We start from the raw sequence: 12,500 nt of genomic DNA on the forward strand, positions 1-12,500 counted from the left end.
GTAATGCCAGCCACCGCCAGAGTCGCCCCCCCGCAGCGGCCTCTTAAGCTGACTAAAATAGACTCATAACCTCTCGGCAAACAAAGTGGGAGGGTCTGGCGGTTAATGAACTAGTAATAAACGATGTGTTGGCGTGCGTGAGTGATCGCCGGGCGTCCAGGTGGGAGCGCTATTGCCCAATTAGTTTCAATCAGCCCAGGTGTAATTGGATCGTTTCCCAGGACGGTGCAAGGTGGAGGGGTGGGGAGGTGAAGGGGAAGGGAAAGGGGAGGAGGAGGAAGGGGGGGTGGATGTGGGTGATGGGTAAGCAAGGCAAGGCAAGGCAAGGCAAGGCAAGGCAAGGCAGAGCAAGGCAGGTTAAGGCAAGGTAAGGTACGGTAAGGCAAGGCAGGGTAAGGCAAGGCAAGGCAAGGCAAGGCAAGGCAAGGCAAGGCAGGATAAGGCCAGGCCAAACAAGGCAAGGCAAGGCAAGGCAAGGCAAGGCAAGGCAAGGCAAGGCAAGGCAAGGCAAGGCAAGACAAGGCAAGGCAAGAAAAGGCACAGTAAGGTAAATAAAAGGTTAAAATAGCAAGATAATAGAGAAGAAATATAAAATAAGGTAAAATAGAAAGACTACAGAATAACAGGGAAGGGGGGAGGAGGAAGGGGCATGGGGTTGATTTGGGTGCTAGGTAGGCAAGGCAAGGCAGAGGAGGGCAAGATAAAGGAAGTCTAGAAGGGAGATGGAAGATGATGGGCGTGATATAGGGAGGCGGGTGGTGTGATGGGAAGGGTGTCCTGAGGAAGGTGACGGAGGTGAGAGAGAGGAGGAAGGGAAGGGAAATGGCGGGAAGGTTGGAGGGTGGAGGGAGGCAGAGAAGGAGGGAGGGAGGGGGGGTTAGCTTCACCTGGAGTAATGTAAGAGCTGCACAGGTGACTTACTACGTGGATGTTAATTAACCTGGGCTCGTTAAGGTGAATGAAGAGTGAGTGGGTGTGGACGTCAAGGCTGGCTCACACTCTCTCTCTCTCTCTCTCTCTCTCTCTCTCTCTCTCTCTCTCTCTCTCTCTCTTCTAACAATTTTTTTAATCTCTTCCACTCATTTTCCCGTTTTATCCTCCCTTCTCTCCACTTTTTTTCCTACTACTATTATAACTATCTCTCTCTCTCTCTCTCTCTCTCTCTCTCTCTCTCTCTCTCTCTCTCTCTCCATTCTCTCCTCCAAACCTCTCTCTCTCCTCTCTCTCTCTCTCTCTCTCTCTCTCTCTCTCTCTCTCTCTCTCTCTCTCTCTCTCTCTCTCTCTCTCTCTCTCTCTCTCTCTCTTCCATTCATCTTCTTCTTATTCCTCTCTTCCCGCTCCTTCTTTTCCTACTACCACCTTTCTCATCCTTGTCAGTTCTCCTTCTCTCCTCCCCGACAGTTCCTCTTCCCTTCCCACATCCTGGCCTTCCCCTCGGCGTGCCTCAGCCTTGCAGTGGTTCACGACCGCCTGCCAGCCACCGAGCGTCACGGATACCAGGGATGGAGATGTCCACATTAGGAGCGGGAGTCGCTTGGTTGGTCGGCGGGCATCCACCACCAATACTTTTCAACAACAAAAACAAGAATGCTCGACACAATGGCCGCCGGATGCCTTAAACACATCTCTCTGCTAGAATGAACTCGGAAAATACTCAAGATTAGGTTATGTAGTGGTAGTAGTGGTGGTGGTGGTGGGATAAGGTAGGGAGATGGAGAGAGAGAGAGAGAGAGGAATGAGGGAATGTTACGTGGGGTGATATTCGTAATATTTGTGCCCGGAATACTTGCACTTTAGCCGCCACCACGCCCGGAATATTTTGTAGGGAGAGGCTCCGACCAGCGCAGACACCATCCATACCACACCGCCACACCCATCCACCACCACTACTAATACCTTCCACTATACGGCCACTACTCTACTACCACTAGTATGCCTTTCACCTCTCCCATCACCCAAGCCCGTGCTGTTACCTGACTATTGGTATAATCCTTACGTACGCGGCGCATCTTGAAGACCGCAGTGTGTGTTTAAAGTAAAGAGTCAAGCGTTCAGTGCGGGGTATCATCTTCAGCCTGGACGGACAGCGGTTGTTTAAAAAGTCTTGGAGGATTAGAGGAGATACGCAGGCTTGCTCTCTCTTTCCCTCCCTCCCTCCCTCTCTCTCTCTCTCTCTCTCTCTCTCTTACGGTGAGATACGAATCATAACTCACTGCGATTGTCTCGTTGTTGGTTCATATTACTTTTTTTTCTTTTTTGGGGGTATATTAATCTGACGAGGGTGGTGAAGATATTAGTGGTGGTGATGGTGGTGGTAGCTGAGGGATGATGGTGATGGTGGTGGTGGTGATGTCAGGACAGTAGCGGTGGTTGTGGTGTATAATGATGATGATTGTGGTGGTGGTGGTGGTGGTGGTGGTAGGAAATGGTGGTGATGATAATGGTTTTTCTAGAAGCTTTGTAGATGGTGCAGGTAATGGTGGTGGTGGTGGTGGTGGTTGTAGTGATAGTGGTGATGATGGTAATGATGGTTGTAAAGACAGTGAAGTGATGGTGGTGATGGTGGTGGTGGTGGTGGTGATGATGGTAGTGGTAGTAGTGGTGGTGGTGGTTGTTGTTGTTGTTGTTGTTGTTGTTGTTGTTGTGGTGGTGGTGGTGGTGGTGGTGGTGGTGGTGGTGGTGGTGGTGGTGGTGGTGGTGGTGGTGGAGTGACGCCTTGAATGTGATGAAGGCTCGTTGGTCCATAAAGCCCAGTATTATTCAGGAGGAGACTCATCGATAACCCGTAATCACCAGCCTCAGGGGAACTCTCTCTCTCTCTCTCTCTCTCTCTCTCTCTCTCTCTCTACCTCCTTCTCGTTGTCATATTCTTCTTTGCCGCACTGAGAGAGAGAGAGAGAGAGAGAGAGAGAGAGAGAGAGAGAGAGAGAGAGACAAAACACCCACTCACCTCCTTTCATCACAGCACACCTCCTTCACAAACCCAGCCCACAAACCACCACCACCACAGACACCATCCACTCCACATCCCGCGGCTGATCAGAAGGCGAGGACTGGCGAGAGGTATAGATAATGATGCCTCGCTCAATGAGATACAAAAATGAGGCTGGGGAAAGACACCTAACCTCTACCACCACCCCTAACTCCCCATCCTTCTTCCCAGAGCCCTCCCAGTCCCTCCCATCACTACATCTTCCCCCCCACACTTGTATCTACTCCCCGTGGCGGCGTTCCCAAGAGGCTCACGCTGGTTCCTCTTCTATCCAGCACAATGGGGGACAAAAGGGGACTTAATTCAGCATGAAGAGTAATCTGATGAGTGTAAACAGGTGAAGGGATGGAGTATGGAGGCTGGTGGTGGTGGTGGTGGTGGTGGTGGTGGTGGTGGTGGTAGTTTCATGTTGTAGGCAGGTAAATAGGTGATAAAAAAAAAGAATGGTAGGATAGGTAGTTAGTTAGAGAAGAAGGGAGGGAGGGAGAGAGACAGGGAGGGAGGGAGAGAGACAGGTAGGGAGGGAGGAAGGAAGGAAAAAGATCATATGGAAAGAAATGGATGATTAAACAATATGGTATGCTAGTTAGGTAGATAGGAAAGGAGGAGGGAGACAGGAAGGAAGAAAGGAAGATAGGAGGGAAGGAGAGAAGGAAAGGAAGGGAGGAAGAAAGGAAGGAAGGAAGGAAGGAAGGAAGATAAGAGAGAAAAGGAAGATTGGAAGGAAGGAAGGAAGGAAGGAAAATAGGAAGGAGAGGAGGGAAGGAAGGAAGGAAGGAAAAAAGGAAGGAAAGGAGGATAAGAGAAAAAAAGGAAGATTAGAAGGAAGGAAAGAAGGAAAGAAGATGAGGAAAAAAAGGAAGATAGGAAGAAAGAAAGGAAGGAAGGAAGGAAGGAAGGAAGGAGAACAGGAAGGAAAAAAAATGAAGGCAGGCAACCTATCAATAATGACCAAATAGTGAAAACGTGGGAATGAAGAGAAAGACACGGATGGCAAAGAAGAAACATGACAAAACGAGAGGGAAAACCATGATAGAAGTCAAGTAAGCCAAGAGGAGGAAGAAGAATATGTACTTAAATCGAGGAAAGAAATCTAGGTGGTGGTGGTGGTGGTGGTGGATGTGGCGGCTTCAAGAAGGGGTCGGTTCTCTCTCTCTCTCTCTCTCTCTCTCTCTCTCTCTCTCTCTCTCTCTTTTCCTTTCATTCTGTCGCGTGGAACTGAAATATTACCGCCGCTAATCTTCCCCAACTCCTTATGAGTGTGTGTGTGCGTGTGTGTGTGTGTGTGTGTGTGTGAGGAGGGGTTGGAGGAAGAAAAAGAGGAGGAAGAGGTGGAAGAAGAGGAGAAGAGAAGAGGAGGAAGAAGAAGAAGAAGAAGAAGAAGAAGAAGAAGAAGAAGAAGAAGAAGAAGAAGAAGAAGAAGAAGAAGAAGAAGAAGAAGAAGAAGAAGAAGAAGAAGAAGAAGAAGAAGAAGAAGAAGAAGAAGAAGAAGAAGAAGAAGAAGAAGAAGAAGAAGAAGAAGAAGAAGAAGAAGAAGAAGAAGAAGAAGAAGAAGAAGAAGAAGAAGAAGAAGAAGAAGAAGAAGAAGAAGAAGAAGAAGAAGAAGAAGAAGAAGAAGAAGAAGAAGAAGAAGAAGAAGAAGAAGAAGAAGAAGAAGAAGAAGAAGAAGAAGAAGAAGAAGAAGAAGAAGAAGAAGAAGAAGAAGAAGAAGAAGAAGAAGAAGAAGAAGAAGAAGAAGAAGAAGAAGAAGAAGAAGAAGAAGAAGAAGAAGAAGAAGAAGAAGAAGAAGAAGAAGAAGAAGAAGAAGAAGAAGAAGAAGAAGAAGAAGAAGAAGAAGAAGAAGAAGAAGAAGAAGAAGAAGAAGAAGAAGAAGAAGAAGAAGAAGAAGAAGAAGAAGAAGAAGAAGAAGAAGAAGAAGAAGAAGAAGAAGAAGAAGAAGAAGAAGAAGAAGAAGAAGAAGAAGAAGAAGAAGAAGAAGAAGAAGAAGAAGAAGAAGAAGAAGAAGAAGAAGAAGAAGAAGAAGAAGAAGAAGAAGAAGAAGAAGAAGAAGAAGAAGAAGAAGAAGAAGAAGAAGAAGAAGAAGAAGAAGAAGAAGAAGAAGAAGAAGAAGAAGAAGAAGAAGAAGAAGAAGAAGGAGAGGAGGAGGAGGAGGAGGAGGAGGAGGAGGAGGAGGAGGAGGAGGAGGAGGAGGAGGAGGAAGAGGAAGAGGAAGAGGAAGAGGAAGAGGAAGAGGAAGAGGAAGAAGAAGAGGAAGAGGAGGAGGAGGAGGAGGAGGAGGAGGAGATGGAGATGGAGAAGAAGAAGAAGAAGAAGAAGAAGAAGAAGAAAAGAAGAAGAAGAAATAGAAAAGAAGAAAAAGAAAATCAAGACGAAAAGAAGAAAAGAAGAAGAAGAAGAAGAAGAAGAAGAAGATGGAACAGCGCTACTTCTTCCACTAAGCGAATGACGGGAGGTGAAGCTGGACGGCTGAAACTCGCACCCATCAGATTAAAGAGTCATAGTCACTAAGAGAGAGAGAGAGAGAGAGAGAGAGAGAGAGAGAGAGAGAGAGAGAGAGAGAGAGAGAGAGAGGGGTGGGAGGGAGGGGGATGAAGGTGCTAACACTCGGTACATCAGATAAGGTGGAATCAGGGGGATCAATATGACACATCAGGCAAGTCTCCCGCCAGGTGGCTTGACAGGTATATGAACACAGGTGAGCTTGGGTTACCTGGCTGGCTGTTACGAAGCTACCTACATAATTATTCTTTTTTTTTATCCTTATTATTTTTTTTCTCGTCAGTTTTCTTTTTTACTTTTACTTTATTTTTTCTACTTCTTCTTTTTATCTTGTTTTTCTTGTTGTTTTTTCCACTCTTTAACGTTTTATTTATCTATTTATTCTCTTTTCTCTTCCTTCTTCTTTTTTTTATTTTAAGTACACTTTTTATTGTCCTATTTATCATTTTTTTTCTATTATTCTTACGCCATCATTATATTTTTTCGTCTCTCTCTCTCTCTCTCTCTCTCTCTCTCTCTCTCAATCATCATCACTATTTCTTATTCCATTCATCGACGTTTTCTAATCCCGAAATGGTTCTCTTATCACCTTCCTCTTCTTCCTCCTCCTCCTCCTCCTCCTCCAATACACATCACTCCTACTTCTGCTCCGCGTCCACTCAAGTCCTCTGTCATTTGCATCTTCATTGTGTGTCGTGTTTTATGGAGTCGCCGATGAGATGAACGAGTGTGATTATTACGTGATTTAGCACACCATTTCTCCCTTTCACCCTTCCAGCCCTCCCTCGCTCCGCCTCGCCCTTGCTTCTCCCCTCCTAGCCTTCACCCCTTCGCTCATTCCCCATCAGTAGCGACTTTACGGGGCGCAGATAACACAAGCAAAAAAACGAGTGGTGTAGCGGAGGGTGAGAATACTAAGTCTGTTTGCGAAGAGTGAGTTGGACGCAGTGCCATTTCTGCTCTACAAGGACGCATCTCAAGTTTTTTTTTCATCATTTATCAGTTTATAATGCAAACGTATCATAAAGTTATAACTCTACTACTAATGATATTACTGAAATAAGCATAAGCGGAACCTTCCATACAGATGCGTTGATTCTGTGCAAGTGGACTATTGGGGATGCGATGTTATTACTCTCTTCAGTACCAGGATACGTTTTTTATATTCATTCTGCTTACTATTTGGTGATTTTCTACAGCTTCACAAACTTATGTGTGGGGGTGGGGGATTAAAATAGCGAAGACTCTGACCATTAATCTTCTCACCTTCATAGACCCTTCCTAATGTCAATAAAATCGTCTAATCACACCTAAAACTCAAGGTAAAAATGCGTCCCAGTACTGAAGGGATTAAAAGCTTTATATGTCTGCGTATCCTGGGTGTTGCTGTATAAGGAGTTCTAACATAAGGCGGCGGCTGCACTGACTCTTTTGTGGCTACTTGTTGTTACTTAGCCGTTATGGAGCCGGAGGAGTGAGGAGTGAGGGGAAGGAGTGAGGGAGATGGGGAGGAATGAGGGATAGTTGGAGGGGGAGGAGCGAGGATAAGGAGTGAGGGTGAGAGGGATGGGGTAAGGGTGAGGGGGAGGAGTGAAGCTGAGGGAGGGGGAATGAGGGGCAGGAGTAACGATGAGGGAGGGGAATGAGGGGCAGGCGTGAGGGTGAGGGAGGGGAAGGGATCGCTGCAGTTTGTGGAAGATCAGCGAGACAATATGTTGGTGGTGGTTTGTGGCGCGGCGGAGCTGAGACTAACAAGTGGAGCTATTGGTATTAGTGAATCTTTGGGTTATTTATGTAGGTGTTAATAATTATTGATGGTTTCGGTATAGCCACTGATGAGCGTTGTATAATTCCAAAGTGCTTCAGTTCATCATACTTAAGTGTTTTAGTGTTGCCGGCATGTGAGCTTATGTGCAGTAAATCATTATTATCACCATTATCTTACTTTTACACACACTAAGCAGAAGGGGTCACTGAATTATAAATCTGTATTTGTATCACCTCGGCGTCACCTGCACCGTAACCTGACATTTTTACAGCTTCACCTACAACACATGTCGCACAATGGCAATAAAACAAACGAAAGCCCGTGCAGCGCCTCGGACACCTGTGCTGGCGGGGCGCGCTGCCTTCCGTCTGGCTGAGGACACGCGGCCGCGCATCACGCCGTGGGGTGCTGCAGGGACGCTATCTAAATATCATGGAATGCGACATACTGCGAGGGAGGAGCTGCATTCTTAGGACCTAATGCGCTGCCCCACGTCGAGGTAAGGATAGATTGGTGCAGGGGCGCCGCTACATGTTATAAATAGTGTAGAGGCATCAGGCGCTTTGCTACGGTACTCTATCCTGTCTCTTAAGCTTTTAGCAACTGGTGCAGACTCTCATCTCAGCCCGCAGCGCACAAGTTAACTTCTGTATTTATGTTGGCGCTGTTTAACTTTATCAAGGAGTACAGAGGCTTCAGACAGGCGGTTCTTTGCTGCGATGCTCCACTCCCGTCTCTTTACCTTAACCAACGAGCAGACTCCTCAGCTCATCCCGCAAGATACGAGTTATCTAATGCATTTATATGACACATCTATTTGCCTATTTATTTTCAGGAGTATTGTGGCTTCAGACGATTGACTCTGCTGGTGTGCTCTACTTTGTCTCCTGAGTGTTCAGCAACTGGCATCAGGCAAGTGGCTCTTTGCTACAGTGCTCTGTGCTCTTTTCTGTGTTTAAATTTAGGCCTCAATATTACAAGTAAAGATCCTCAGCTCAACAGTTACTTACTTTCTGCCTTCATGTCAAGGGCTGCTCCTCAGAGTCTAGAGGCATCAGACACTGACTGCTTCGGTAATCTACTGCTTCTCTTCAGCATCTGAAATTATAACGTACACAGACCTTTCAGTTCACCGCAGAACACATGCGTTAACTTCTTTATTTATGCTAACACTTTTCACCTTCTTCACGAGTAATGAAGCACCAGACGAGTGGCGCTTTGCCGCGCTGCTCAGCCTCAGTCTTGGGTATTACGCCCAGACATCTCCAGCTCATCCCGAAACACACGAGTTAACTTCAGTATTTATGTTATCGATGCTTTACTTTCTTTCAATATCCCAAGGCGCACACCGCAGACTCACCCGCAAGGGAGGATAAAGTAGCCGCGTGAATACCTGTGATGTTCCTTATGCCTCCATCAAAGCCTATAATTCAGACGGCCTGCGTGTTCCTTGAGTATTGGCAAGGCTGGCGCATACATATGTAGTGACGGGGTGATGTGCGGTGATTCAGAAGCAGCGTGCAGCGAAATTATACCTCGTGTTAATACCGCATTAATCTGCTTATCGGGGCGAGGAGTGATTCACGCCAGGCTGATAACATTCCCCTTAGAGATGAATGGCGCACAGTGGAGGCGCCTCAGACGAGACGACACAGGTGCGGGTGTGTATCAGACTGCCCTGGAGACTAGCATGCCTGTGAATGTGGCGTCTTACTGTAGTTAATGTGCATGATTATACTCTCATGATAATTTACGGCACGAATATCTCAGGCAGTCGTCTTGTAATCACGGTTGATGCCCAATGTTATTCCCTTCGCCCCACGTTAGTTACACGCTGATTAAGGTCTGGGGAATATTCTAACCTACTCTGCCAAGACGCATGGCGCAACCAGACCACACCAGTTTTCTATTATGACCCCAAAGGCTTCAATTCATTCAAGGAAAACAAATAGCCACGTGCATCATTCCTTCACGTGCCAAGGTCACACACGTGCATGCAGTGTACTCACCCTTCAGACGTGCAGAACTGGTGCTTATAGAGGCGGTGCAGGACGGCCTCCACGCAGGGCTCGCCGCCTTACCACACCTGCACGGCGCGGCGGGGCGGGAAACACGACTCTGGATTGCTTCAGTGCACTTTTTACACGACCAATCTGTGGGAAAGGGGGAGCCTGGGATTAGCTAAATAACACAGGATGGCGCATATTATAGTAAAGAAGCAGGTTTGAGCTGGACAGTAAAATACTACTTGTCGCACGGCTTCCTTAGATAAGTCAATCTCAATCCGCTTAACATAATTAAGTGGCCTCTAAGTCTACACGTGCGCGTCGCTCCCTTCATTTGTGCTAAGAAAACATGTTTAGGCCACAAATTGCCTTCGTTTACTCGCCAAGTGTCGGTGCGGCGAGACGTGATAACCGGCTCAGGCTTCCCGAGGGAGCGATGGAAGTATTTGTTTAGATACAATGTGTGGCAGCTGGAGGAGAAAACAAGCGACGATCCAGATCCGCGACAAGTCTGCCAAAACAGCCCGTCCACGACCCGCCAAGCCGCCGCGGTGACCGAACCTGACCACCGCCCTGCACCATGCACCGCTACCACGACTGGGGGGAGGCAGGCTACTAGCGCTGCTGGTTTGGGCTACAGTTGTAGTGGTGGAGGTGGTGGTGGGGGGAGGGTGACGGCTAACAACGATGCATTGGGATTCACTGCATAACACTCTTATTTCTACCTCCCTTTCAGTCATCGTGAAGTTTACGTATAGGCATTAAAACTTTGGCTGGCCCTCATTAATAGTATTGATTTTACAACTACTGCTGTTATTACTCCTCCTCTTCCTACTATTACTACTACTGCTGCTGCCGCCGCCACCATCACCACCACCACCACCACCACCACCAATACAATATTACCACTTATTCCAAACACAACTCTTAAGGAATACCCACACTGGACAAGAATAAAAACGACAATATGAATGATATTTGTATAGCAGAATTCCATAGTAAGTTTGCATTCTCCTTTTCTAAATTCGTATTGGTCTTACAATAACAAAGACCACTCCCCCCCACACACACACACACACTCTCTCTTTCTCTCTCTCTCTCTCCCCACCGTCCATCACATTTACGTAACAAAGAAGGTAAACAGAAGGACGATATATGAGCAGTTCATCACACACATCACCACCACAACCACCACCATCACCACCACCACCACACCCCCCGCCATCACCACCACCACCACGCCCACCAACCACCGATCCCTCAATTTGTTCCCTATTTCAATCCACCACCACCACCTCGCCCTATCATCACCAACCTCTGCTTAGACTGGCTACAATGAACACCACGGCGCCGTCAGGAGGAGGAGGAACAAACAAGGCCACGCAATAAGTACTTATCTCCACTCCTCCCTTCTCTATCCTGACTCTTCCCCAGCTACCTCCTCTCCCCTCTCCTCTCTCCCTCGTTCTTCCCCCAGCTTCCCTCCCAAAGCTCCTTCCCCTCCCGTCCCTCACTCCCTCCTTCCTTCCTTCCCTTGTTCTTCCCCAACTTCCTCCCCTCCCTCCTTCCTCTCTGTTCTGCAATGACCGACATTCTTAAGCTTTTAGTAATGTAAACTCTTAAGGACAAAGGCAAGATCATTCCAGGAGTGGTGAGTCAACGAGCGACCTTGAGCATAACGGTCATTAAAGGAGAGGGCGGGACAAGGGCATAATGGAGAGCGGGGGAGAGGAAGAGGGGAGGATAATGGTGACTATTGCCTATAAATTGCTACAAATCTGACGGCATAAACTATAAGAAATGATATGGTAACTTCCTCATATACATAACTTGCTATTTCTTCTTCCCTGTTCCTACCATGAACAAAAAAAAAAAGAATTAGTAACGAGAGGAAGGGGAAAATAGAAATAGTGAAGTTTACTTATTACCAACAGAAACACTAACCAAAAATACACCACCACAAAGTATATTCACCCATTTATTTACTTATTATCTCAATTATTATTATTCTCCCGGGAAAAGAACATTAATAAAAGGAAGGGAAGAATAGAAATAGTCAAGTTTTCCATTACCAACACAAACACTATGACCAAAATACACCACCACAAAGTATACACATATCTTTACCTTCCCTACTCAATCACTGCCCCTCATAACACCCCAAACAGCAGCTCACAAACTCACCACGTCACCCAGCCAAGCGTCCCTCTCTCGTCCATACACCACCACAAAATATACACACATCTATTTACCTTTCCAACTCAACCAATTTCCCTCATAACACACCAAACAGCAGCTCACAAACTCACCTCACGTTGCCCAGCCAAGCGTCCCTCTCTCGTCCATACACCACCACAAAATATACACACATCTATTTACCTTTCCAATTCAACCAATTTCCCTCATAACACACAAAACAGCAGCTCACAAACTCACCTCACGTTGCCCAGCCAAGTGTCCCTCTCTCGTCCATACACCACCACAAAATACACACACATCTATGTACCTTCCAAACAGCAGCTCACAAACTCACCCACTATGTCACCCTGCCAAGCGTCCCTCTCTCGCCCATACACCACCACATCTGTTTATCTTACTAACTTAACCACTCTCCCTCATAACACACCAAACTGCAACTCACAATCTCACCACGTCACCCAGCCAAGCGTCCCTCTCTCGTCCGCCTCCGCCCTGTGAATGCCTTGATGACGTGACACTAAGCCCCACCTGTCAGCCAATCACAGCAGCCCACATTACATCCCTCTAGTTATCAGTGTTATCTCTTAGTCTGCTGCATATTAGTAAGCGTTGAGGTATTAAACTGGAGTACATTGTGTAGAAATAAGGCAAGGAAACAGAACACGGCTGGGAAATGCATTAGATCGTTGTTATTTCGCACGAAGGGATAACGAGACTATATAGATAATAATAATAGTGGAAAAATAATACATTGAGAGTGAAGAGACTATGTAAATTGACACTAGATAAATAAAATACCATGACACGTTTTAAATAGTTTGCCAGTAAGGGTAAAGAAAGTAGAAATAACAGCATCTCTCTCTCTCTCTCTCTCTCTCTCTCTCTCTCTCTCTCTCTCTCTCTCTCTCTCTCTAACAAACAGTATTATAAATCTTAACCTAAATAAGCAAATAAACAAAACAAATAATACAAAGAGGCAAATACAAAAGAAAAAAAAACAAATATTTCACGAGTTTTATCTTCAACATCATTACGT

The 12,500-nt window shown here is 46.4% G+C and overlaps 1 protein-coding gene across 4 annotated transcripts in view; it reads right to left on the reverse strand.

The window, feature by feature from the left end:
* LOC123516954 (protocadherin-15-like) overlaps positions 1-12,500 on the reverse strand; it is a 383,101-nt gene that overhangs the window by 27,319 nt on the left and 343,282 nt on the right. For 2 of the 4 annotated variants that reach the window (XM_045276746.1, XM_045276744.1), the window contains exons 10-11: positions 9,269-9,412; positions 8,270-8,357 (exon numbers count right to left, since the gene is read on the reverse strand). In XM_045276746.1, the coding sequence (XP_045132681.1) occupies positions 9,293-9,412 (120 nt within the window). In that variant the 3' untranslated portion in view covers positions 8,270-8,357; positions 9,269-9,292. Of the gene's footprint in view, positions 1-8,269; positions 8,358-9,268; positions 9,413-12,500 lie in introns of those variants that run through there. The other 2 variants (XM_045276745.1, XM_045276748.1) reach the window with 2 other exon arrangements.

The sequence above is a fragment of the Portunus trituberculatus genome, chromosome 41 (genome assembly GCF_017591435.1).
Source record: "Portunus trituberculatus isolate SZX2019 chromosome 41, ASM1759143v1, whole genome shotgun sequence".
NCBI classification, from domain to species: domain Eukaryota; kingdom Metazoa; phylum Arthropoda; class Malacostraca; order Decapoda; family Portunidae; genus Portunus; species Portunus trituberculatus.